This window comes from Gavia stellata, chromosome 12 (assembly GCF_030936135.1).
Source record: "Gavia stellata isolate bGavSte3 chromosome 12, bGavSte3.hap2, whole genome shotgun sequence".
Taxonomy (NCBI): Eukaryota; Metazoa; Chordata; class Aves; order Gaviiformes; family Gaviidae; genus Gavia; species Gavia stellata.
In genome coordinates, this window is record NC_082605.1 from 9,213,847 (window position 1) to 9,241,398 (window position 27,552).

The 27,552-nt window shown below is 43.5% G+C and overlaps 1 protein-coding gene across 1 annotated transcript in view; it reads left to right on the forward strand.

Annotated features, from left to right (window-relative positions):
- Positions 1 to 27,552, forward strand: part of FANCD2 (FA complementation group D2) — a 53,300-nt gene that overhangs the window by 20,381 nt on the left and 5,367 nt on the right. Inside the window, exons 18-38 of the mRNA XM_059823470.1 lie at positions 1,859 to 1,968; positions 2,834 to 2,894; positions 3,589 to 3,714; positions 5,056 to 5,129; positions 5,218 to 5,358; positions 6,527 to 6,627; positions 6,929 to 7,044; positions 8,415 to 8,523; positions 10,427 to 10,525; positions 13,254 to 13,363; positions 14,822 to 14,968; positions 16,113 to 16,229; positions 17,135 to 17,263; positions 17,468 to 17,586; positions 19,151 to 19,264; positions 19,816 to 19,943; positions 21,309 to 21,408; positions 23,797 to 23,919; positions 24,705 to 24,798; positions 25,360 to 25,431; positions 26,976 to 27,014. Of these exons, the coding sequence (XP_059679453.1) occupies positions 1,859 to 1,968; positions 2,834 to 2,894; positions 3,589 to 3,714; positions 5,056 to 5,129; positions 5,218 to 5,358; positions 6,527 to 6,627; positions 6,929 to 7,044; positions 8,415 to 8,523; positions 10,427 to 10,525; positions 13,254 to 13,363; positions 14,822 to 14,968; positions 16,113 to 16,229; positions 17,135 to 17,263; positions 17,468 to 17,586; positions 19,151 to 19,264; positions 19,816 to 19,943; positions 21,309 to 21,408; positions 23,797 to 23,919; positions 24,705 to 24,798; positions 25,360 to 25,431; positions 26,976 to 27,014 (2,229 nt within the window). The remainder of the gene's footprint in view (positions 1 to 1,858; positions 1,969 to 2,833; positions 2,895 to 3,588; positions 3,715 to 5,055; positions 5,130 to 5,217; positions 5,359 to 6,526; positions 6,628 to 6,928; positions 7,045 to 8,414; positions 8,524 to 10,426; positions 10,526 to 13,253; positions 13,364 to 14,821; positions 14,969 to 16,112; positions 16,230 to 17,134; positions 17,264 to 17,467; positions 17,587 to 19,150; positions 19,265 to 19,815; positions 19,944 to 21,308; positions 21,409 to 23,796; positions 23,920 to 24,704; positions 24,799 to 25,359; positions 25,432 to 26,975; positions 27,015 to 27,552) is intronic.

Genomic DNA, 27,552 nt, shown 5'->3' on the forward strand with positions numbered 1-27,552 from the left:
GAATTTATTCTGAGCTGAGAATTTGTGATTGTGGGGATCCAAGGTTGGCAGTTTGACTCTGTCCTCAGTGATACCAAAGACTCCAGGGGTAGATCGTCAAAGAAATCAGTATCCTGGGAACCAAATTCCTCTTTGTCTTCTGTTAACTGTACTTCTGAAACCAATGCCTCTTGGACACGAGAATCACTACAGACAGATTAGGCATTTGTCCTTGCACTGCACAAGTCATTCCAGAGGCATCTTGCCTAGTGAAGATCAAGAAAAGACGGCATAACCATGTACTGTCCTTTTCTCTGCTACCAGATTGATCTTGTTGGCACCGGTAGTTTTCGTAGCATAACTCAAGCTTTCATCTGCTCTGTCTCAAGACCCCTCTCTGGTCAGAGCTTGTGCCTTCATGCAGCTCTCAATCCCTGAGGATCTCTGTATGGGCCAACCTCCTCCTTTGCAGGACCTGTAGGAAGAATTAATAAGCATCAATGCAACCAGGGCTGTTTAGATTCCATAACGTTTTTCAGTGGCCTATAAGATCTCTGCTGCTTTTATGAATCTGCTTCTGAGTTCTCACACATGCTCTGTCACAGTCTGAGAACGCTGCTTCTCCTAACAGGGATGCTGCTCTTCTGCAGTGGTCACTGCTTAAGTTAGCAAATAGGACTGGCTAAAATAAGCAGGTTTTCTGCTTAGTGCATTCATTGTTCCATCCCTGCTTTGAAATCAATTACTTCCTGATACCTGCTTTTAGATATCAGGAAGTTGAAGTGTCCCTTAGCTTTGGTCAGGACCCACTTGGCAGTCCTTTGCCATGACTGGCTGCTTAGCTAAGGTTTCTGTCTTTTTTCACCTACAGTTTGTCATTTTAAGGGATCAGGCAGAACATATCCCTTTGTCAGAGACACTATTCTGGTCCTCTTGATGGCTACCCTGTTTTAGCCTCTGGTCAGCTGTTTCATCATCATCTTTCAAGATGATGGCTTTCTCGGTTAGCATTCCTCTGCCAGCAGCGCAGGTGAAGCTTGGATTCCTGTGGCTGATTTCCTACATGCTCTTCTGTGCTTTGCCTTCGATCTCTTCAGTGAGTATTAGACTTCTCATCCAGAAGACTGGTCTCCCAACTTTCCTGAAGCATCACACTTCTATGACTGAGCATGCTTCATGCTCTCAGTGTTAGGGGACCTCTTAGTCTATCATTAGTGGTCCAGACTTCCAGAGGTCTTCAAAGCTGTGCGCATTTTGGGAAAGTGCAGCTGATCAGCTGCTTGACACAGCTGTTGAAATAGAGCATGCTGCATTGAGACTTGCTGTGAGCTTATGGAGCTGCTGCAGAGAAGCCTTTACAATTGTGGAGGGCATGTTTGCCCACACCCAGGGGGCAAGGGATGCAGCATGAGGAATGTCTTAATCCCAGGTGTCTCATATGCTGTTACCTACAGCTCTTTTTGGACCTTCACCAAAAACTTGCTCCATCCCTTAGCCTCTTGAAGTTGACAGTGTTTCAGAGGGCAGCTCTGCAGCTGCTGTTTGTGTGTGAAGCGCTCCAAGACTATCTGCTATTTTTTAAAATATATTCTTCTATTAATTATAGATGAAACCTGGAGCAACTACATGTTCTGTGTAGTGATTAGAGCAAAGTCGAAGTGAGTCACTTTTAATGCTGTTTGCAGCCTTACCTAGAGTTGTGACCAGTATTTTCATAATAAAGAAAATAGCAGAATGTGCATTCCTTTTGCAAAGCTGTAATCCCAGTAAACCACCCCGCTGCAGCCTTTGGAGATGACATTAAGTGAAGATGCCAATAGAATTGTGAGTGATGCACACGAGTACCGGGTGGTGACATGGCCTGTGTCTTTCTTTTTAGGATGATATGCACATGGTGATCAGGAAATGGCTCTCCAGCACAGTTCCCAACCACAAACAAATGGGGATTATTGGTGCTGTTACCATGATAGGCAGCGTGGCATTAAAAAGGTGAGAGAGAATGTGGCAAAGATTAATTAAACACGCTTTCAGTTCAGACAAAACCTGGAGTGGGACAAAGAAAGGAGGGCGTTGCCTTCTAGCTCATGCACATCTTGGTCAAATACAGGAATCTTTTTTTCTGCAGGCTGCGGTATTTGGTGTTACAACCTGTTCAATACAGCTCTCCTGCTGCTAATCTCAAAGGCGTCCTGCATTTCTTGTTAATGCCTATTCTGACTAGCACCAGCAGGACCTATTGCTTGGAAAAAAATTTGAACACTGTGGTGGACTGACTGCAGACCAGCTTCTGACACTAAGGATGAATAACCTAGTGTGCTTCATGTTTGAATACAGCGAAATCTAAAGGAGAAGCAAGGAGAATGATTGTTACTGCTGTGCTGGGCATTGGCATGACAATTTCCAATGTACTGTATAAAGAATTTATGAACAGCATTCGTAAACCAGGCAAACTCCTGATAACAGCTGTGACAAAGATTAAGCACCTGGAAAATAAGAACTTGACTGGTGTTGTGAAGCAATACGTAGCTCATTGATTTTGCACTTCTTAATAAAATGCTTTTGCTGTTTATTATGTGAAAAGAAAAGCCCATCTTAGCTCCAGGCACTGAGTCAGTGGGCTTCATTATGGGGATGACTAGAGGGCTTTAGATTTCAACAGGTTAGAAAAAGCATATCCTTGAGGAAGACACTGAAGGTCCCAAACAGCAGCAGGTCTTTTCCTAATAATGTTCCAAAGAGCATCTTTTTCATGCATAGTGATCCAGTTTCTGGAGAGAGAACCTTGTGTGTGTGATGGGTTTTGCCATCTCTTAAGTGTTGCGCAACAAAAGCAAGATTTTTCAATTGCTTTCAGAAATGAAGGAGATGGTAGTTCATTGGAGAGACCAGAGCTGAACAGTGAGCGTGATGGGCAGGTGAGTGCCAAGAATGGGTACATACTGGGACAGTGAGGGAGAAAGGGAGGATATGGTCAGCAAGGAGATGTGACTGGAAACATAGTCTTAGTATGTGTGTAGCTTTACTGGGCCTGGGATTCTTGTATACTGACTGCAGAGGCAAGAATCTATTAAAAATGGTTTTGGAGAAACAAAGATCTATATTAAGATGGTGTCTGCTGGTCTTGCCTATGGCTAGTCCAGGACAAGCAGTACTGCAGCCATCTAGTGAAAGTCTTCTATCCAGATGTTATTTCAAACACAAAGCAAAGAAACAGGACAATTTGCAACCTTTGTTTTCCTCTCAGCTCGGCAGCGGTGCCTTTCAGGCCGTCTAGAGAAAGCAATTCTGCTGTACAGGGTTGGCCTGGCCTTGGCCTTTTTTCTTAATTAGTTTTGAAGAACCTTCTTCTAAGCTGGCACTCTATTTAAGGGTAGTCCTGGGCAGACTCTTTTGTGTTATTTCATGCTCGAGCTCGGCCAGGACCTTAAAAGATGCATGTTCCTTCTTAAAACTGGGTCTTTGCAAGACCAGTCACCATGGGCTGTTACCCTAGAGATGAAACTTTGGATATGCCTCAGAGTGAATTAGTGTAAAAGAGACCCAAGGTGAAAGCTTGAGTTGGATCTATTTACGTTACCCATTTCTGCAGATGGCTCTCTCTTCTTTCAGCTTTCTACCTTGCTGGACCTTGTGGGCTTCTGCTGTGAGCAAACACCAGAGGTCTTGGCTCTGTACTATGATGAACTCGCCAGTTTGATTGAGAAGCAGAAGGGGAATTTGGACTTGCAGCTTCTGGTATGTTGCAGAGTAGTTTGCACTTAATCACTTAAATGAATTCTTCAGAAACATGATGTTTTTCAGGCATTGGCAGGACAGAGTCTATCTGAGGATTTCACTCCAGTCTGAGAACTCTTTTTTTTTGTTCTAGGCATGCTTCAGGTCCCGTAAGAGGTTGATCAGATACAAAATCCTCTTTCAGCTCTCTCAGCTTTTTTGATTGTGGCAGATTCCTCATTGTGCTTTAACAGCTCCCTTAATGTGAACTTTTACATGACAACAGGGACTCCTTTTAAAGGAAACTAAATTACATTTCAGAGCATGCTTTTAAGATTCATGGGTAAAAGTAGAATCTCAAAGAACTTTAAACTTAGTATTGAAATTGGCTTCTGGTTAGACTATTAAAACTAACTGATGCCTAAGGACTTGGAAGAGCCACAGTCGTTTATGGTAATAAATAAGTAAACAGTATTTATGGTAATAGGAAGAAGTTTGTGAAGGCCACTGGACAGCTTTTTCTTCTTGCTGGGTACTCTTCTTGCGTGTGTGGTGTGCCTGCCAGGAGGGTAGCAAGCCATCTTGGGGCTCAGGAAAGCATTGAAAGCTGCTGTGGAATTGATCACTCTTTGTGGCACAAGTGCTCTTTGCACCTGCTGGTTACAAAGAGGAGGAAGTGCATATTAGAATGAGGGAAGGTGTCCAGTGAGCTGTGAAGTGCTGGTAGTCACTCTATACAGCTCTGTGCCTAGGGCTAGAAATGCCAGTCTCCTGAGGTCCAGCTGAGTGCTCCAGGGAGGTAAAGCAAAAGGAGGGTTTCTCCTTTTTCCTTGCAAGACTGAAATATAAAAGCAAGCTACGGTTCTTCTCACAACTTTTGTGTGGATTTTTTTGGGTCTTTTCATTGTGTTTGTCTAGACCCTGTCATATCTATTACTTTACTTCTCCCTTAATTGTTTCTCACAATGTAAGCATGTGAAGTATGTGGGACACATTGTGTGAAATAAAACTTTGCCAGCACTTTACAGCCATTTCATTCTGAAGATCGTCTCTTAGGACAGAGAACTTCCCATAGCTGCTTTCCTCTTCCAGCCTGCTGCTCTGCCTGTCTGCAGTACTGCGGAACTTGTAGACAAGCCCACGTCCAAAGAGCAGGGAAGAAATTGGTTGTGCATGCTTAGCAATGTTTCCTGGCTTTGTCTCTAAAGGCAGACCTTGGCTTTCCTTGCAGGAAACCTTTCCTTGCTGTGACTGTTCTAGGATACTTTTGCTTGGCCTTATCTTCTGCATTTTCCACTGCCGCTGTTGAAGTTTTCTTCGCTGAGCCCCTTTGCTGAGCAGATTTTTTTCCTTTCTTTGTAGGACGAGTTTGGGAAGAGTTTAGTGGAGGACTTTCCCAGTGACTTTGTGGTGGATCTCAACCCCACAGTGGATGGGTATGCTAATCACAAGCTAAGTATTTGTAATGTTTCTGTCACTGAGAACTGAGTTTGTCAACAACAGCTTGTCTGTCTTTCCTTGCAGTTCGTTCTTGTTCCCAGTGAAGTCCTTGTATAATCTGGATGAAGATGAAAGTCAGGGAGCAATTGCTATTAACCTCTTACCATTGGTGTCGCAGAGTGAGCTTGGCAGGGTCGCTGATGGAATGAATAACCAAAGTAAAAGGTACTTTGACATTTAACTGTGGGATGACTGCAAAGGTAAAGGAATTGTTTTCATTTGGTGCACTTCACTGCTATCAGCCCTGCCTGACAAAGTGCCTGATGAGCTGGTCAGAAAATTTACCAGTTTCTGGTGTTCTTTTCCTTCTCTTGCTGTTAGACATATTCAGATAGGTCTAGAGGCATAAGCTGGTTGAGAACTGGCAGTCTGTTCCGGCTCAGGCTGTTTAGGTAATCTTGGGTAAGTCATGCTGCATCTGCCTTGTTTCCCATCTGTCATATGAGAATAGTAGCTCTTTCTTCCAGTGTTATGGTGATATTGAATGCCATATTGAGATGGATAGGCGACTTTGAGGTAGCAAAATTCATATTTTGAGCCATGATTCTCAAATACAAAGTCACTAAGGACTCAGTGTGCATCAACAGTACACAATTTTTCTCACCTTCAGTTGTACTTGAACAACATAGACTGTGCTCCAGAGCAAAACCACAAACATGCAGCCACAAGTGAAATTCGACTGAGAAATAAGGGCTTTGTCTTTAAAGAATGGATCAGGAAGCATGTAAGAAAGAAAAAAGTCTAATTAAACAACAGGGCGTCAAAGTTAAAAATAATAAAAGGGGTTTTTTAACTGGCACCTTCATATCCTGTGTAATTTATTGTCATAAGATTTTGTTGAGATTTTAGTTGTGCTTAAAAAAAGACATGATTACTTTAAAATAAAAATAATACTAAAATAAAATATAGCTACTTCACCTGCATCTATGGGAAAAAACTGTTAATTTTCCTCACTCAGAATGTGAGCAGTGGCATGCTACAAAATATTCAAGGAGGTTTCTCCACTGCTTACAGCACAATTTCTTAGCGTTCCTTCTGAATTATTCAACTTTGATTTCTACCAGAAATAAGTCTGACCCCCTTTTTCTTCATTACAGCTGTTTTTCTGCCCTTATGTGCTTTTCCAGAAATCTGGTGATCACCAATTTTTAATTTTTTTTTTTAACCATATGGTGCATTTCTGCTCTGTGTTGCTGGGACTTGCAAGAAGCAAAATAGAAGGCATAGGCAAGGTGGCATGGGGAAGGATGCAGGACATAATGGAAAAGTGATGGGCATTCTGGAGGTACATAAAGCATAGGAGCCACTCTGTTTCTTTTTTTTTTCCCCCCAGGGTAGTGTCACCGATATGTCTGTCACCCTGTTTCCGATTGCTGAGGTTCTACACTGGAGAGCAAAACAGTGGAAGCCTGGAGGAGATTGATGCCTTATTAGGTATGGGAAATGGACCTTTTATACAGTGAGTCTGGCTGCCTTGTTCCTGTCCCAGATCTGCAAAGACTTCCTGCAGTTGTAGGAAGAATTGTGCAGTTTGTGAAGGAGGCTGAGATGCTCTGTTGCCCACAATGTGGAAGGGAGGCACAGGAGACAATTGCTTTGTCTGGGGATGGAGTGGCTGACGAGGCTTACTCCAAATAGCCATTGGAATTGATACAGGCTTTGGTAGGAGACTTTGTCCGTGTAAAGGATGGGTAGCAGACACAGTCCAACATGTTCTCTTCCTGCTTTGTCCCAGGTTGCCCCCTGTACTTGACTGACCTGGAGGTTGAAGGGAAGCTGGACTCTCTATCCAAGCAGGAACGGGAATTTCTGTGCTCACTCCTGTTCTATGCTCTCAACTGGTTTCGTGAGGTGAGTAGAGCCTTGTCTGCAGATTCTGGAGTGTCACTGAGGAGTAGTACTTACAAACACTAACCCTAGGCTTCAGGGGTGCAATTGTTGAAGAGTCTTGCCTCTTGGAAATCTTCTTTAGCAAGGTCCTGGTGATTTCTCCATGTTCTTCTCTTCATTATCATTTATCCTTTATCCTGCTGCTAGCAGCAACTCTGCTTTCTTGGTCAGAGGGTCTAAGGACTGCCTCGCTGATGTGAATTTTCCACCTGCTATGCAGCTTGGTCTGTACACTCTGGCGCATTTCAGTGTATGAAAATCATTTTTGCTGTTGCAGGGAGGATGCTGTAAACCCCAAATATATGTCTAAACTATGAAGGGGCATCAGAAAGAAAAGGTCAGTCTCACCATGATGGAGAGCAGAGTAGTCACCAGCTGGTCAAGGGCATTGAATGTTGCCTTCCCCACTTGGCATGTGTGAGGCCCTGCCTCTGGTTTGGGGCTCTTACGGTCCTCCTACGGGGCTCTTACGGTCATTCTAGAGCAAGTCCAGTGTAGGCCACCAGGCTGATGAGGGGGTGGAGCATATGGCATGTGAGGGGAGGCTGGGAGAGCAGAGGTTGTTCAATATGGAGCGGGGAAGCCAGAGTGGAGGGCATATTGCGGTCCTTTACTATGGTCTTCTGTTACCTAACGGAAAGGTTGTGTTCCACTTCCACAGAAGCTGTGGGATCGCCTTTCTTGGAGATGCTCAGTGCTCTACTAGAAAAGGCTCTAAGCAACCTGTTTAGTTGTCGCTGCTTTGAGCAGGGTGTTGGACTAGGGGCTTCCATAGGTCCCTTGCAAATTCAGTTGTGATTGTGTGCTTTGTTCTATACCTCTGTGAGCTTACAGAAGGGTGAAATGCAGTGCCTTCAAGCAGATTTGGACCATGTATTTGCTAACATCGATGATCAGTGGAAATGTTCCCCGCTGGGTTTATTCTGATAACATCAGCTATGTCAGAGTTGGTGCAATTCCGCATCCCCAGTCCTCCCTGTTCCTGCTCTTCTCCCAGGACTGCCTTTTTCTTGGCAGACCTGGGAAGTGCCAAGGGGTCTCCAGAGCCACAAGCAGCACAGAATCTGACAATGTGCTGTTTGCTAATTCCTCTTCAGTTAATATTCGATCTGTAGGTGTTGCTCTGTTGCTTTTCGTAGATTGCACCGATTATGTCCATGTTGTCACGGGCTTCTGAAGAGCTTTGTTCATGCAGTCTGGATCTGGTCACGCAGGCCATTTGTGCTGTGTGGTGTGCTTATTGAGGACTTGAGGATGTCACTGAGAAAAGAAAAAGTAGTAAAAGTGGGTGCAAATCTCCCTAAGTCAGTGTGTTTGGTTTGTATCTCTAGGTTGTAAATGCCTTCTGCCAGCAACAGGATGCTGAGATGAAGGGGAAAGTTTTGACTCGACTACAGAACATCACAGAGCTGCAGAATGTGCTGGGAAAATGCTTGGCAGGTGAGTATGAAACATTTGTACATTCTGGGCCTGCGCCAGCTGTGAAGTGAAAGGGATAGGCTTAAACATCAATGGAGGAAGCATATGGTAAGACATACTGCATTTTTACAGTGGCCTAAGAGTTCATGCACGGACAGGTATTGTTTTCCATTTGTCCGAGTCCCAACTGCCCTTCTCAGTCACCTCCTCGGTGACATTTCTTTGACTGTTCCCAGGCAGACTTGGCAGAATCTGCCTGAGTATGGGGGATACTGGAGTAAACTAGCCTCTATTCTAAAGAAACAGTGTGTTTCTCCAGTATTCAGGTTGTAACAAGCTTTTAAGGGATGTTATAAGAATTTGCTGTCTCCAGCTGCTCTAGGCCCATGAATTCCTCCTGCCTAGCCACTGGAGCCCAGTGTGGAGACCACAGGCCACTGGACACAGCTACATGGACTGCCACAGACAAGGTGCTGCCTTCAACAGCAGCTATGTATAAGACTTGCATAAAACATAAGTACAGGCAGCCAAGTCCCCATCCTGCTCTTCAGCTGGTTAACACTGAAGTTCACTAGTGAAGGCACACACACGATACACTCTAGAGTCACAAGCACACGAACTTTCGCAGATCCCGCAAGTATTGGCACAGCCTCTCCATCGGCCCAATAGCATGTGCAGATCCCAGGCCCTCTGATCTGCTCCATGGGTCCCCTACTCACCAGCTATTCCAGCTTGCTGCTCGCTAGCAGACAGACACACACACTCATCTCACAGCCACAGGCTCCACACGCAAAGTCTATGGGACCTGTAGACAGCTCCCAAGAACTATGGCACTTTTAACTACTGACGCCGAGACCCTCGCTCAATCCAGTTGCTGACACCGCAGGCCCAGGGTCGTCCAACTCTAGCTGCTGGCCTAGTATTTACTCACGCAGGTCTCGCTAGTTGGCGTTTAGTCCTTGTGGCGCATGCACACACATAGAGGATAGCGAGATTACACAAAATATAGTTAGGAAAGTATTTAATAAGAAGATAGGACAGACTGCAGTGATCAGGCACAGGGTTTAGTCAGACAAGTGTACTGATCAGTTATACTGACCAGCAATGCTTTACTCATGGCCAATCCCTTTTACACTGTTTCTGCCCATTCCCCTCTTTGTTCCTCCCTGCCCCACTTCCCTGCACAGTCCTTCATTCATTTGCATAGTTCTACCCTTCCCCCCCATCAGAATATCCCAAATCCTCAAATTCCTCTTTTTCCTCCCATCTTATCAGTTACAAAGTCCAGGTGTCCATTCCCAAAGCCGTGCCTGGAGTTTCTTAATGGCCCATCAATTACAAACTGGAGACTTTTAGTCTTTGGCATTGTCTCCATTATCCCTTGTCTACTGGGTTTGTGTCTGTCTGTTCTTGTTTATGGCTTCCCCCTTTACTTATTATCTCCTTTTACATTGAAAAGGTCTTTAAGGTGAACATAATGAAGAATACACTGTCACCTTCCACATACCCTTACACAAGCTATCCATTAAGGGCTGTGTTTGTAAACCAAGAGACCAACTTCATATGAAATAAAGTGCAGCCTCAACACCTTTCTGCTGCTGCAAGAGCACTACAAGGCCATCACAGAAAGGGCTCAGACATGCTAGAACAGCCCTTTAAGCTTCACCAACATGGACAGATGTCCAAGGACAGCTGAACACTTGTTTGTTATACTCCCTTGCTGGAGGAATGCAAAGAGCTGTAATTCCAGTGCAGTGCAGACATACGATAAGGCTAATTGAAGCTAAATGCACCTAAGCATAAGAGCAGAGGGACATTCACCAGGACGGTGAAATGTATGGTACTTCCTCTAGATACATATCTTGCCTGTATTTTGTCAGTCAGGAGCTGAACTAACTCAATTTCTACATTTTGGCTCTTTCAGCAACTCCTGGCTATGTCCCACCACCAGCGACTTTTGATTCTGAAGCCCTAGAAGCCTTACCATCCATTAATGCTGTTGGTCCAGTGAGAAAAAGGAATGGTAAAGAAAGTTAAAAACATTTAAGCAAACGGATGTGATGTGGGGTTTAACTGGCATATTGCACTGCAGCCATTGCACTTGTGTGTACATAAAGCACAGAATTCCTGGCAAGATCTGTCTAGCTTGACATCTTACCTGATCCACTCCTGTTGCAGCTGAAGTGGGGATGTAAAAATATCCTACTCCAAACAGGTGTTGGATAGTCTGTCTCCTTGGGAAAGCTGATGTTTAGCATTTAACAGTGAAAATCCAGGGCTTTCATTGACTGTTTTCACCTTTCACTATTTTCTGCAGCAGTAAGTTGTTCTGCCTTTGGGTTTGTGCAATTGTCTGGTACTGAACCTGTGGCTTGAGCTGCCTTGCAAATCCCTGACCTTTAGGTTGTACCTAACTGATCTCTTAGGAACCTTGTCATGACTCTACTGCACAAGGAAATGCGTTCTTCATCCTTTCCTATTGCTTGCTAGCTCCCCCAGAGAAGAAACAGAACTTGTCTTTCAGTTTTTCAAGTTGAAGTAGATTTGCTTTGTTCTTTCTGTCTCTAGTTCTATTTCTAGTTTAGATTAACGTTTCCTGGGAATATGTCTGCCTTTGAGCCAAACTAGACAAAAATTCACATTCCATTCAAATGAAAACAACTGGAGGAAGCCACAGATTAGAGAACCCTTTTCTCCTGTGCTAAATCCATGCTGCAGGGACTGGACCTGTCACATTAAGAGTGATTAAGGCAGAAGGAAAGTTGGTGACTATGTTCTGCAGACAAGAGGAGGATCCATCACTTTAGATACTTTATTTTGAAGGAGCAGAAGTGCTCAGACTAGTAAGCCCCCACCAGACCAAGAGATTACTGAGCTTAGCTTGCCTTGACTACAGAAAAATCAGTGAGTGCTGTGACCGTGGGTCACAGCCTTGAGAACATACAGTTTTGACACCAACCTTGCTTCTCTTTTAGGTGTGCAGCATCTCATTGTAGCAGAGCTAAATTAAATAGTTTACTGCCAAGAAATAGGGGAAGGCTTCACTCTCCCCTCACACCTGCACTCTCAACTGCCTGATTTCCCATGTTATTACATGGTAGCTATTTTGGCTATTTGCTTTTTGCTAGGTTAGTTTTTTGCTATTTTAACAAGTTGACTGCTTAACCAGTGATCAGGCTTCCTGAGTCAGTGCAAGGCAAGTGTCAGGTGTGTGTATGGCTAGGAACAGGAGAAAGCAGTAGGAGGAGGAGCAGGACTATGCTCCTGAGCCTTTAGATCAGCACAAGCACTGTCATAAATTCTAGCCTAAGACTATTCCTCAGAGGAAAGGGAACAAGGAGCTCCTTAGGAGAGAAAACATACCAAATTCACTTTCCAGTTTGATTCAGAGGGTTTATTTATTATGACATGGAAGACCTTCTGTCTGGCTCTGCTCTTCCAAAGATAATGCAATAAAAGATGCAGCTTTATTGATACTGTTTTACTTCATCTATGGCCTGCCCCCCAGAAAGGATCACAGATACACAAAAGCAGAAGTCTCTGATGCTCATCAGCACAGCAGTTATAAAATGGCAGATGAAAGTGTATGCCAAAGTTTGCATTTGTTGGGGATTTCTGTGAGCACTCCCTTCTCCAGGTTGCTTATGAAGTTGAATAAAGCTGATTCCTGAAGGACTCAATGGCTGATTCCATCTGAAAAGTGCACATTAAGTACTACCCTTTGCTGCTTCTCCTCTAACAAGCTTTCAGTCCAAGAAAGCACTATTCTAGTTCAGTTCCTTAATAGTTTCTGGTGTAAAACCTTGTCATGGAAATCTAATCTCTTCTGGCTGATGCATCCCTTTTATCCACATGATACCAACACCCTGGCAGGCTAGTGAGGCAAGATTTTCCTTTATAGAAGCCCTGCTGAACTTTTCCCCAACAGACTGTATGTCTGTGTGCTCAGTGATCTTATTTTTTATTGTAGACAGCTCTGCCATTTTCCCAGTGATGGAGGATAGACTCACTGGTCTTTAATTCTCTGGATTCTCATTAGATCTCTTTTTATTAAGAGGAATTACGTTTGCAAGCTATCAGTCCTCTGGCACTGTGGCTAGCAGTTCTGAAATGTCACATTTGATTTCCTTTGGGGACCTTGTGTGAAAATCACCTGGCCCTGGTGACTTATTGGCTGTCTGTTTGGTCTAATACATCCTGTGCAATTACTTGAAATCAATGTAGTTTCTTTGTTCTCTGTGCTACATAGTGTGTCAAGTATGAGAATCTCCTTACTGTTGTCAGCAGTGAAGACCATTGCAAGGAATTCACTGAGTTACTCTGCTGTTGGCTTGGCATCCCTGCAAGTCCTTTCTGTAGTTGTGTCTTATCTTCCTTTTCCAGATCCTCTTCCTTTCTCAATACTGTGTCTGAGGAAGAAACATTAAATTTTGTTTCAAGCATTTTTTAAGATGACGTCCTACTCATTCTTGCAACCACTTCATAATGTTTAAACTACAGTAAGAACAGTGAGACTTGCTTTCATTTCTTACTGTTATTTTATAAAAGAGAAGCTGCTCGTGGGGGAGCCCCAGATGCATTTAACTCTCTTTTGGACTGTGATTCTGGCTGCGGTTGACAAACAACCTGTGCATGCTCCATGCTTTCTTAGGGCTGATTAAGTACAGCCTCTGCCATTTCCCTGGCTGCAAGTGCTGTCTACTGTTGAGCACAGTGTAGCCTTTGTTTCTGAAGTTGCTTTTCTCTTTAAGGAAAGAAAAAAAAGACTGATGGCAGCAAAGCCAGCTCTGCAGATCGTTCTCAAGCAGATGACAGTTCTGAGGGAAACCAGCCTGATACTGAGCTCTCCGAGCTGGAGAAGGTAGGTGTATACCCCTGGGGACGGGCAAGAAAGACAGACTAGGGAACATGACGTAGAAGCATAAACAAAAGCTTTGACAGTGGGGTTGTTCATTTCGAAAGTTAATCGCAGTCAAGTGGTTCAATTCTGCTTTCTGACATCTGCCTCCCATATGAATTTTGAAAATTGTCTGCTGCAGAGGCCAGCCACTCTCCAGCAGGCAGTGTGGTTCAGGACAGTGCAAATGTGCAGGATTATCAATACTACTATTAAATACTCTCTGGTTAAGACTATGGAAGGTTTCTACTTTAAGCCAGTGTCCCACCTATCAAATTACTGCAATAACCTGTCATTCCTAGAATCAGGTCAGAAATAGTGAGATGAATCTGGAAAATATAAACTCTCGTAAGGACCGTATCTCCCGCTGATTCTAGTCTGCTTCAGTCACGGGTGCTCATTTTGCAAATTTTCCTTGAGGTATTTAATGAATGTATTCATGATAAGGCATCTTTAAAATTACCCATTTTCATCACACACTAAGAACTATTTCCCAAACCTATCAACTGATGAATTATTGGATTTTATTTCTTGTTCTTTTGAATAAGCTCTTACAGTATTGTCATCACATCTGGAATGCAAGATCTGTGCTGGCTGAAAGAGAGAAGCCTGGGAAGTGTGCCCAACTTGGGGCTCAGCATCCTGGGGGCTGGGATCTTATAAGCATCCCACAAGGCACCATTCTACCACTGTTACTAATAAATGTTATTCAGAGTCCATTTTATCCATTTCAGCCAGGCAAATAATGCTTCTACTTCCCTGTTATTGTACAGATATGATAACTGAGTCAGATATGATAACAAAGTCACCTAAGTTACGGGGAATAAGCAAAGTGTCAAATAGTTTTGGGAAGGAAGGTATCTAATCTTTCTTACTTAACTAGAGTACTGGTCCCAGACTAGTCCTTAGAGGCCGTGCCCTGTGCAGGACAACAGAATACAGAAATCCTGTTGTGAGCCACATGTAACATACACTGGCTCCCGTGACAGGGTTGTGTGAAGTGAATCTCTTAAGAACTTACAGATTGTCAAACAGAGGCAACAGAGTATCCCATAGTTTACCATCCTGGTATTTATCAAAGATAAAACTATTTGCCTTTCATCTCTCATGGTACTTATGGGTGCTTATGGTGCAAATCCAGAATGGGTTTCACAATGGCCACTGATTCACAGAAAGGAGATAGCAAAGATTATTCCAGTTTCCTAAGTATTTTTTTTCCTAGAAAATTTTAGTGACTTGTACACTCCAAAATGAAAATGCTTCTGATTCTATATGCTTATCTCTCCTGAATTCTTAGTTTGGTTTTTTTTTTCAACCTGGCACAAAAACACAGAAATCTGCGTGAAAGAAATAGCTTAATTTGAGCTAGAAAGTCTTATGGTCTTGCAGGTTGCAACCTTAATTCTGCCATTTACTTTTCAGACTGCTGCTGAGAGAGAGGCAGGAAATCCTCTGGCACAGCTGCAGAGCTATCGCCCATACTTCCGAGAGTTAGACCTCGACGTGTTCACTGTACTCCACTGTGGGCTGCTGACAAAGTCTGTCTTGGACACAGAGATGCATACAGAGGTGAATGGAACAGCGTAAAACCCTACTGATAAGACTTTGTGTAACTGTCAGAGGCCTTGGCCCCTTCTGCTCCACCAAAAATGGACAGCAGATTGATGTTAAGATGTGTTGGCCCAGGGCTGTGAGCTAGGTGCCAAGAGAGAATTTGCTCCCAAAGAAATCAAAGTACTTCAAGGCACTGAGATAAAGAGGACTTTCCTGAGAACAGCAGACATGTAGTGTAGCAATGTTAAAAACAAAGTAATATAAATGTTACATAAAAGGAAAAAAGATACAGTATAACATGTAGAGACCTAATGGAAAGAAAGGGTATTTAATATTGAACACTGCTAAGCTGTAGGATGTTAAATATGCTAAGAGGTGGCTTGCCTATTAAAAAGAACCTATGACATTTAAGTAAAGCCCATGTTGCAAAAAGGCAAGTGTCTCAAGGCATCAGCAGATCGGAAGCTCGGCACAAATGTGGGACTAGTGTTGTGGATGTGCCTTCAGTGGGCAGAGTCCTGTTTATCATCTGGGTGCTTATATAAAACTGCATTGCTATGGAAGTGGAAAGCAGAAGTGCTTAATTCTGTTACCCTCTTTGTAGGCAGGCTGAGTCCATCTGGAGTCTAATTTTGTTAGGCTACAGTAAGATTTGTAAAATGTGAAAAGGCTATGGAAGGCTGGAGCGCAGCCTGGCCTGCTCCAAGGACAGCTGTCTCTGTGCATGCAGGTCACAGGCCAGCTTGAAGACTGTTTGACAAGTTTCTTGGGCTATGTGGCATTATTTCAAATTACTTCTTGACTACTACTCAGTTGGTGAATTTTGTGACTCTTTGGGCTTAATCCTCTTTTTATCCTTAGGAGCTTATTTTCAATGTCAATGTATACAAATCAGCTCTCTCTCAGTAGTTAAGAAGTGTTACTGACATTGCCTCAGCTATGTTCAGAGCACCGGGTTTACTTCACGCTTTGAATAACCAGAACAAATGCCTCATACCTTGCAGTGGGGGAGACATAAAGCCGCAGTATCTACCAAACAGGTCCCTGGCTGAGGTTAACCAAGCCAGGAATCATAACTGGAAATGGAGGGGGTGAACCTGAGCTTCAAGGCACTACAATTACGTCTGGGTCCTGGGATTGACTGTTCTTGTAATTGCAGGCTCGTGAAGTTGTGCAGCTGGGGCCAGCTGAACTTTGCTTCCTTCTGGATGACCTGTGCTGGAAGCTGGAACATGTGCTGACCCCAAGTTCCACAAGGAGAGTGCCGTTTCCAAAGGCAAGTACAGCAGCAGCCAATGGGTCTAGACCTGTGCTGAGGCAGAGCACATCCATGGCCTCCAGGCCTTTCCTGAGAGAACTGTTTTTCATAGTTATTTTCACCTAGCAGTTAAATGGAAGCCTAATGCCCAGCTGCGTGTCAGAGCAGCGCTTGCTCCTCAAAAGAGACTTCTGTACTACTTCCTCGCTGAAGTGTTTGCAGCATCTGGTTCTCTGCATGTCTCAGGAAAGGGTGTGTAAATGAGGGAAAACCTTGTAGCCTCAAAACTCAAGTGACCCTTTTCCTAGCCGTGCTTGGGGAGGCTGGCTCTGCTGTTCAAGAAGCAGCTCGGGTTAGGCAGGCCAGATAGCTGCCGCATCCAACAGAAGCTGCCGGATCTGTGTTTCTGCTTTTTCTGCAGTCTTTAGAAGAACACCTTGAGTGCAGTGACTCCTTACATTCGTGGCTGATGCCTTCAGGAGGAAAGTAAACATGTGTGGCCCACTGCATTAAACTATGAGAAATTTACTACAACCTGATAGACTCCATCATATTCAGTGTTCTTTCTCCTTGTCTTTCTACCTATCTTAATTCCCATGTGCAGAGACTGCCTTCTTTTAGTGTTTGAGAAAAATGTTGGACTCTATGATCTTAAAGGTTTTTTCCAACCTAAATGATTCTATGATTCTATAAAAGGGCTATGTGTCACATCAGTTTTATTCTTTTCATTGAGTGTTACCCACTTGTCTGAGTTGGTGCTGGTTGTTCAGCAGAAGTCAACTTTCTTACTCTGTGACCCTTTCTGACAGAGGGTATGACATCAGGAATTGCACTGCTCAGAAGCAGTCTAAGAGGTAGCGCTTGATGTGGTTATTCTCAAGTAAGGCTGATAAAGTGACTTTAATCTTTCGGGTTTGCTGCAGGAAAGAGGCTACAAGGATATTGGCTTTTCGCATCTGTGTCAGAGATCCCCCAAGGAAGTTGCTATGTGTGTAGTCAAGCTACTGAAGCCACTGTGTAATCACATGGAGAACATGCACAACTACTTCCAGGTCAGTGGGCAGCAATTTTGACTCAAAAAACCTGCAAGTTTTGTCACCTCTAAAGGTATTTTTAGTTTTGTTTGGGGCGGGGGGGGGAAGAGAGTCGCTTTGTGTTCTTCATATTTTTTAAATATGGAATTTATAGAAATGGATTCTTGTGCTATTATCTTTCCTTGGAATACTGTTTAATGAATTATTTGTTCTGTATTAAAGGCAGTTGTTACACAAAATCGGGGTGTGGAAGATGAACCAGGAGTGAACATCCAGGAGCACCAGCTGATGTCCTCTTGTTACCAACAGCTGTTACTAACTTTTCGCTCCCTATTTGCTTGGTGAGTTTAAACAAAAAAGTATATAGTCACGTAAATGAGCAAAGTCCATTTATTGCTTCCTCTTCTTGTTTCTTTTCTTTAAAGTATTTGTACCCAGCAAATGGCCCATCAGCCATGCAGAACAACACACTGCAGTGGTTGGAGACTTTTAAGCACTTTATAGTTATGTCAAGCTTCATTGCCTGATCCTGAGCTGAACTAAAACTGTAGGTGATGAAGCACTGAACTGGGTAGAATTCAATGTGGTTTTGGATCAAGGCCAGCCTAAGTGGCATACTGGCACACCTAGTTGTGCAACTCCCATTCTGTCTAGGGATCTTGGAATTTCTTACCCAGTAAGTCCCCTCATTCTTTGCCAAATTGTCACTGCCTGAATCCTGAGCAATGAAAGAATTTCTTTTGCCAGTGGGAAAGGATGAATGTGTACTTCATTGATGAAAAGCCTGTGCTGCTGATGCACTCGAACTAGATTCATAAATGCCAAACTCAACAATGCTTGTGCAGCCTGGATTTGACCTCTGCACCTGCTAATATAATCCAGGATAGCATCATAGAATTTTTTTCTGAACCCTAATAATTTAGATCTGTGAGTGAAAAGTGTCTTACCTTTGTTGTACTTCAAAAACAGTAGTAACTGTAAAAAGTGTCTGAGGTCTGCCTCTCCTGTTGGCCACTACTGGAGCCTCAGGGACCCTGATCCACTCCTGACTATTCCCGGATTTGTCATTTTTCTCATCAGCCAGTTTGAATTTTGGTTGTTCCCGAGACTACCTATCTTGTAAACCAGAGAACCTGGTCCACTTTGTAACCACATGGAGCTCAAGATCAGTTTTGCTGTTCAGTTTGAATAGAGAGTAACATTAATTGTTTTGCTGTAGGTCAGGCAGCCATATATTGGGGTGAGCTGTCCAGCCACTTAAGTCCAACAACGAAATTACAAGTCCTTTTACATATATTTAGTCAAACCCTCTTATATTACCGATTGTTAATTAACTTGTGTGTTAAAGGTGCGCTTCAGCATTATCGTTATCGAGTCCATGGGTTCAGTCTGTAGATCTAGAATGTGGATGCATTTGAGCATTTCCAGAATGCATATCCTCACTGAATGATTTCACAGACACTGGTAGTTCAAAGAATTAATGAAGATCTCTACAGTTTTCTTCCCTGTTAGGCTCCTACCTGTTGTTCAAGAGGTAACCAGCCACTATCACTGCACTTGCACAGCAACTGTCATTACACATCCTGTTTTTTTCAGGTCTGCATAGCATTGTTTTAGTATATATAGATCTCCACTTATGTGAAATGGCCTGTCCCCACCAAGCCAGGTCTGCAATCTAACTGAAAAGTTAATATTGTGTGTGCATGAGGCTTTCCATTCCCATTCAGTTTCCAGGTTTTTGTGTCCCCTTATAACTTTCATATTGCAGGGCTCTTCTTGTGTATCCAGCTTCTTTATTTTTTGTGTTGCAAAAATATGCCCAGATATGCTTTCACATCTGATACCTCTCTTCATTCTAGTCTGATTATGAACTGGATTTTTTCCTTCCCCCTTTCCCCCCTTCAGGAATGGTTTTTCTCAGCATGAAAATACTGACTTGCTAAGGTCAGCTCTCCAGGTGCTTGCAGACAGGCTAAAGCCAGGAGAAACAGAGCTTCTTCTTCTTGAGGAGCTGATAAGGTAAAATTAGTATTTCGGAAGTGATGAATTTCAAGCAGTTTTCCCTGTTTTGTGTGGGCATTGTGGGTAAATGTGTGTTTGGGAGCTCTCATAGAGACCACACTAGCTTCAAACAGAGCTTTGTATTTAATTGAATGACAGTGCAGTCAAACCTAATGAAAAGGAGCTACTGGATTATAAAATATGCATTAATCTATGGATCTCATTCGTTTGTATGCTATTTGAGACGAGGAGATGAGTAGGATTCACAGAAGGAACTGAGTATGTTCTGGATAGTTAAAAAGCCTACAGGAACACTATGGCAAAAGCAGTATATAAAGATGTTGCTAGACTTAGAGTGACAGGGGCTTGAGAGAAGTTTCTCAGTGACTGAATTTTTATCTACTAGTGATTGACTACCCCTTCTTCAGAAAGGCACTGCCAGAGACAAAATACTGGGCTAGGGACACCTTGGATCTGAGATGATCTAATACTTCCTTTTTATTTATGTGTTTCTGGGAGATTACCCTATCTACACTGTTTTCACCTTTTCCCTTTCCTGTCGTCCCCAGTGAGAGTTTTCACTACCTACTGAATTTCCAGCAGAGCGTTCCCAGCTTCCACTGTGCATTCATCCTCACTCAGCTCCTGATTGCCGTTGCTGAGAAACCAATGGTTGGCTGGAAGAAAGAGAAAATGGGTAATGTGTGAAGAACCTCTAATCTCAGATTAGTTTTCATGCTGTCCTTTACCTGTAAATCTTGGGTTCTGTCTCTGGAGTGCATCTTTTGAGGGAGAGATTTCCCTTTTGTATCCTAGTAATCTCACTGGGTGAACATTGCTAGCCGTTAACAAAAGGAACAGCAGTAAATATATTGGAACCTCTTTGGTATTTGTTTTGCTGTGCCTCAGTCACATGCAGGAAGGCAGACTCCAGCTCTCTTAGCTGGTGTTTTTAAAAATCAGCGCCTCACAGCTTTTAAGAGTTCTAAGAACAAGCCTGCCGTTCAATTTTGGTACCAGTTTAATCACTGATTATGGAGATGATCGTAGACTTAATCCGACTTAGCTCCCTGGTATAAGTACAGATGTCTGTGACAGCTCATTTCCAAAAATTGTGGAAATGAACTGCAAATACAGCTGTTACTTCAGGGTAGAGAGAAGAAAACCTATATGTTCTTAACCCCATGCAACAAACGTTTTCAATTAAGAGAGCTCTTCTCATGGATTAAGACCTGTTCTGTAAGAGGAACAGCATTCAAGCAGATAAGGCATAGACATGCTTGCAGGGAATGTACAAGAAAACTAGTCGGTCTCCACTTTGTCACATGCTGAAATAAAGGCTCCAGACGGTCACTGTTCTCGGCCATACCTTGTCATACTAAGACACCTCTAGAATTTGTCCTTCTCAGATCCCCATAACCACTCACAATTGTAAGTTCCCTACTTTGAGATTATTTTACTATTTTAAACAGTCCCACATCCAGAGAACTGCCCACTGAGTATGGCAGGGAACAACCAATTTTAACTAATAATTTCCTGGTTTAAAACATTTCTGCAAGAGACAAGCAGGTTTGTTAGCAGTTTTGATTTAAGAAATCTGTAAACCTTAAACTTGCTTGTTCACATTTATTATTATAGTGCTGTGGCCAAAAAGTCAAGTCACTTGTTACTGGAATTCCACTTCTAGAAACGGATGCCCTAAGGGTTGTGTATTGCCTAATTAAAAACAAGCAGTTGGCACACTGTAGGAGCTACCAAACAAATAAGACTTAACATAAGTTTGTCAGGGAGAAATGGCCAGAGATGGATCACTGTTCTGATGTGAACAGGTATTCTAGACCAGGAGCACACTGGATGTGCATATATTTTGTTATCATGATATATGTCCTTGTGGCCTTACTGCTTTTTAAGGGAAATGCATTCTGACTTACCAAAGTTCAGGCATATTGTGGGTAGTGATATTACGATCTTTCAAAAAGCCATTTGGACACACTACCTTTATAGGGAAGAAGGAAATTGTCTTGGATTCTTCCTTCAGTAAGTTATCCCTTACCTTTTACAGCTTCGCTAGCAAAGCAGTTCCTCTGCCAGTCATGGGTGAAGCCCAGTGGAGACCGAGAGAAGGGCAGCCAGTTCAACAGTGCACTGCATACTCTGCTCTGGTAAGGCTCAAGCCATTGTCTCAAGCATGCAGAGACACTCTTTTTCTAATAACTACTGTTGCTGCAGAGGGATGACCCCTCTCAATCATAACCCTCATACTTACATAGTTTGGCCTAAAGCACTGTTTCTACAGCATTGAAAGGCAGTGAGTGATAGGAAGAATTCTGTTAGCCATTGGCCATAGAAGCATGTTTGGACCTCATGTTTGCTAGACTATAGCTTGTCTATACATCGACACATCTATATATGTATGTGTGCATACATACACATCTAAGTGTGGATCTGGACCAAAGTATCTGGTTTTGTTTTCACTGAATTGAAAGCAAATCGGCTCTCACTAAAGTCAAGGAGAGCAGGACTGAGTATAAGGTGAAATACAATCACAGAATCACAGGATGGTTGAGGTTAGAAGGGACCTCTGGAGTTCTCCTTGTTCCAACCCCCCTGCTCCAGCAGGGTGACCTAGAGCAGGCTGCCTGGGACCATGCTGGGTACAACCCTCTGAGCTTGGCTGTTCAGCCAGTTTTCAGTCTGTCTCACTGTCTGCTCATCCAGCCCATACTTCAACAGCTACTCTGTGAGGATCTTACAGGAGACAGTGTTGAAAGCCTTACAAGTCAAGGTAGACAATATCCACTACTCTCCCCTCATCTACAAGCCAGTCATTTCACCAAAGGTTACCAGGCTGGTCAGACATGACTTCCCCTTGGTGAATCCACACTTGACTACTCCAAATCACCTTCTTGTCCTTCATATGCCTGGAAATGATTTCCAGGATAGTTGTTCCACCACCTTCCCAGGGATCAAGGTGTGGCTGACTGGCCTGTAGTTCTCTGGGGCCTTCCTCCTGCCCTCCTTGAAGATAGGAGTGACATTTGCTTTCCTTCAGCCCTCAGGCACCTCTCCCAATCACCATGATCATTCAAAGATGATTGAGAGTAGCCTCACAATGACATCAGCCACCTCCCTCAGCACTCAGGTCCTGTGGACTTACGTACGTCCAGTTTGCTTAGCTATTTCTTAACCTGATTCTCTTCCACAAAGTCTTCCTTGCTCCAGACTTAACCCTGCCCTGAGGCATGGGATTTCTGGAGGCCAGTTTTGCTAGTAAAGACTGAAGTGATGAAGGCATTCAGTCCCTTCATATGTACCTCAGCCTTTTCCATGTCCTGTGTCACCAGGCCCCTGCCCCATTCAGCAGTGGACCCATATTTTCCCTAGTCTTCCATTTGCTACTTATGCACTTAAAGAAGCCCTTCTTATTGCCCTTGACACCCCTTGCCACATTCAACAGATTCAACTCCAGGTGGGCTTTGGCTTTCCTAACCACATCTCTGCATGCCTGAACAGGGTCTCTATATTTCTCCTAGGTTACCTGTCTCTGCTGCCACCTTCTGTATACTCCCTTTTTGTGTTTGAGTTTTGCCAGGAGCTCCTTGTTCATCCATGCACCCCTCCTGGCATTTTTGTTTGACTTTCTGGCTCTTTGGGATGGACTGTTCTTGAGCTTGGAGGAAGTGATCCTTGAATATCAAACAGCTTTCTTGGACCCTTCTTCCCTCTAGGCCCCTGCCCCTTAGCAAGAAGATCCATGAAGAGGCCAAAGTCTGCCCTCCTTAAGTCCAGGGTTATGATCTTGCTGTTTGTCCTGCTCCCTCTTCTCAGGATCCTGAAGTCCACCATCTCATAGTCACTGCCGCTGAGGCTGCCTTCGACCTTCCCATCCCCAAAGACCCCCCCTTCCTTGTCTGTAAGTGTGAGGTGCAGCAGAGCACCTCTCCCCACCAGCTCCTCCGTCACTTGTGTCAGGAAGTTGTCATCCATGCCCTCCAGGAACCTCCTGGATTGCTTATGCCCTGCTGTGTTTTCCTTCCAGCAGGTGTCATGGTGGTTAGTCCCCATGAGGAACAGAGCGTGCAAACATTGAGGCTACTTCTAGCTGTCTGTAGAAGGCTTCATTGACTTGTTGTTCCTGGTCAAGGTGGCCTATAGTAGACACCCCCTACAATGTCACCCATATTGGTTGGCTCTTTCATCCTTACCATAAGCTCTCAGTTGGTTCATCACCCATCCTCAGGCAGAGCTCCATGCATTCCAGCCATTCTCTCACATAAAGGGCAACTCCATCTACTCTTCTTCCCAGCCTGTTCTTCTGAAATACAAGAATGAGGAAATCTTAAGTCCAGGTTTGTTTCAGATCATGGTAGCTTCTAATGACATTACTGTGACAGTTCTAAGTATTGCTTTGGATTTCCTGTATCTGATTGCCTTTGGCATAAGAATGAGCTTGATGATTTTAGGCCACATGTTGCAGGTAGGGCAGTGTTCAAGAACTTGCTCTGTTATTCCACATATTTACTGATGAACTAAGCTGATTTTGGATTTAGTGTCTACCTGGAGCACACAGATAACATCTTGAAAGCTATAGAAGAAATCTCCAGTGTTGGTGTCCCTGAACTGATCAACTCTGCCAAAGATGGATGTTCTTCTACTTATCCTACGCTAAGCAGGTAATTATATCAATAAAGTCTTTGAATTTCATGAGATGCACAATGGCAATTTCTGCTTTTTAATATTTAATTTTCTTATTTTGTGGTCTATTATGGTTTCGTGTTAGTACTGCTATGGAGTACTCTGGGCATTTTTAAACATTCTTTTGGCAGTACGCAACAGGTTAGTACGTGGTTAGCTTTATGTCAAGGTGGAATAGCCTTGTGCATTAATACAAAGTTGAGTTTATTATTTGTGAGCCATTTTAATTGGAGAATGAACTGCTGTCTGTCATCAGGTATGTTGCCTCCTTCTGTGCTACTGTGGTGGTATAAAGCACTCTAAAAGTCAGCCTGAGAGGCCTGGGTGACTGTAGGCAATCCTGGGCTGGTATGCAGTGTGCAAAAGCACACTCGGGGTGTTCCTGCTCCTACCATAGGAATTTGGAAGCATGGCTTACGCAGGGATGGCCAAAGTTCCTCCACTTTAGAACTACCAAAATCATCTTGTGCTGACAGCCGCAAACCTTTTGCTGTGCATCCCTCAGAGCTACAAAGAAGTGGGTGTTTGTCTACGTGTGGTTCATACTGGGGAAGTGGTAGTGACTTCCCAGGATTGTCTATCTGTTTGGGCAATGAGGCTGGACTAGACATGCTTATGAGTCCTAGGGTCAATCTCCTGTGATTTCCTATTGAGAAGGATGCCCAGCAGGGTAACCTTCAAGTTTTCCATGTTGTTCTGGGGACAAGAGTCCTGTCTAGATGCTCAGAGCTGGCTTTTAGCTTTGCTCTCACTTTCTCCACAGGCAGACATTCCCGGTTTACTTCAGAGTAATGATGGCTCAGCTAGAGAGCTCAGTGAAAAGCATCCCAGCTGGGAAACCATCAGACTCAAGTGAGGTAGGAAAAGAAATGCACTGGACTCTTTGAGGGGAAGATGTAAGTTAAACTGTACAGTACAATAAAGATGTATAAATTGGAAAGGAATCTAATTCTGAACTTTGTCTAGGAAATGCAATCAGACAGCTTCATTCATCAGCCAAAACTGATATACAGGGTAACATATAAGTAGCATCCTTTTTTTTTTTTTCTTCTGGTTCGTACCATGTCAAAAATCCAGTAAATCCAGCAGAAGCTATAACCAGAAAACAGGTAGTAATTGTCAAAATACTAAGCTGCACAGTTGGTCTGCACACCTGTGTGGGAGCACAAAACTATTTTGCAACCAAGAGCTGCTCTAAGAGCAAGGAAGTGTGTTAACTCTTAGCATTTTAAGCCATGGCGGCACTGATCAGGCTGGAATTCCCATTAAGTGGTTTTGCTGTGATAAATCTGCCTGTGGTGAAGCTTTGTTCCTGTCTTCAACAACAATGCTTAGGGTACAGCAAATGCTGAGAGAGCGTCCAGCAAGGTGAGAGGAATTACACCATCTTGGCTTATTGTCCCCTTGCATCCTGTTAGGTGCAACTGGAGAAGCTGCTGCGTTGGAACATTACTGTGCGGAATTTCCATATCCTCATTAACTTGGTCAAGGTGAGGTTCTGGTTGTTTTTCTGGCCTTACCTTCAGATTCCCAGCAAACCCCAGTGTACCCAGGTTCATGAGCACAAGGCAAAAATGTGAAGTATGGCTGACTAGTGGAACAACCTGGAGGTGGTAAATAAAGCCAGTTATAATCTGTGTGCAAAGGTTTCTATTTAGCTTTCACTCCAGTATTACTTAATTCTTACAGCCTGCACATCTTACTAACATAGTTCTCACACAAATAATAAGTCTGCACAAAGACAGTGCAGAAAAAGGACTGAGTGAACACCCCAATTCCCTAGTACAGTGTGTTGTGTCTGACAGTCCACTGCCAGCTGTGGAAGAGGCAGATGGGAGAAACCCTTCAGGTAGATCTGGAATAATATCTGACAGAAGGAAACATTCTCCTGATGTATTAGCCTGCTTTCAGCTGACTACTCTGAAGAGGAAGCTTGGATTCCTGTCTGTAACCTGCACTCAGTGCTTATCTGATAGCTCTCAGCTTCACTTGCTCTTATGGTAACATATGATCTTCCTTTGAATCCTGCTGGCAATTCATGTCATCCTGTGGTGATGAACTCTAGAGGCCAGCCCCACAGGATGAAATATTCCCTTCCATCAGTTTTGGAGTTGGTACGTGCAGTGTCACCGAGTGTGATGATGTTTTGGGCAGAAGGCGATAGGTATGGCTGCACTTTTCTCCTTGCTTAGTTTGATCGTTACTGTTTGTTTCTATAATATCTGAAGTGATGATTGGCAAGTCCAGTTTTTTCAAGTTCAGCTTATGAGCTCTGGTGACTTGAGCTGGATTCTTCTACGCAGCAGTATTCACTGGAGCCCCACCTGTGCTCCAGATGCTTTTTGAGACCATAAAGGGTAGAGCTGGACCAGCTGGTTCTGTTTTGTTATCCGTAGCAGCACCAGGGTATCTTCACAGCTCTCTCTCACATCTGTGTGCTACACCAGTTAAAATGTTCACTAATTAGTTATAGAATTGGTCACTGGCAAAAATATATATGCAAATGTGTACCAGAAGAAAGCCTTCAAGATTGCTGAGACCATCTGTTCCATTTCTTTGTCTGCTGTTTGTCCACAGCTGTGTGTGACCTGAGCAGTGACACCTAATGTCTTTGCCAGCTGGCACCATTAATGTAATAACTTAATTTCCTGCAAAATACATTATTTTGCACATCTCAGTTTTGCTTTGTCTGTTATGTGGTTATTTGCCCATCAGCTAGACTTGGGTCTCCTGGGTCCCAAACTATTAAGAACTTCAGACTTGCTGAGATAATTTTGTGCCATCTGAAAAAGGTGCACCTTAGATCACCAAACAGATCCTGCCACGTACTTCTGCCTGACAGCCACTACATTTCATGTGCTTATGTGGTGTTCCCTGTTGAAACTTGAGAATGGATGTTGCCTTAGAACAGGTCTCACACTTTAATGAAGGGTATGGAATGAAGGGCTATTTTTAATTGGCTGCTGTGCTTACATTGTTTCCTTTAGACTTGTGGACTGATCTGGATCTGTTTTTTTTCCTCTCGCCCAAATAGGTATTTGACAGTAGGCCTGTTCTCAGCATCTGCCTGAAGGTAAGCAAGAATTTAAAATAACTGAAGAGAGCAGTTTAAGTACCAGCTTTCTTGAATCATTGCCTCCAGTGGAGTAGAGTGGTTATTGAATTCTCTGGAAGAAGCAGATACTGTTTCTTATACCTTTAACTGTCTTCCACCAATCCTCATCATATGGCTTGATCACAATGAACTTACTGAAATTTGCATTACTGACTTGAGACCCTTTCCCCTCTCTCCTTTCCCCATGGTACTCCAAATAAAGAGGACACATCACAGCAGACAGGTCTCCCTTGGAGCCCAGAAAAATCATGTGTCCCTCTGCAACTCTCCCTTTTCTGTCTAGGACTCATATATATGTATAGTGATTCTAACATTTTGTGTTTAGTTCAGTTTTATTTCCAATTTGCTAGTGAATAAAACCAGGGTTGTGTACAATGATGAGACTGTGTCCTTCTAGCCTCTCTTTGCAGTGATTAAAGCGGGACCTTTTACTGATCCTGTATATTCCAGTACAGCCTTAATATGAATATAGTCTTTTACTAAGCGAGAACAGTCT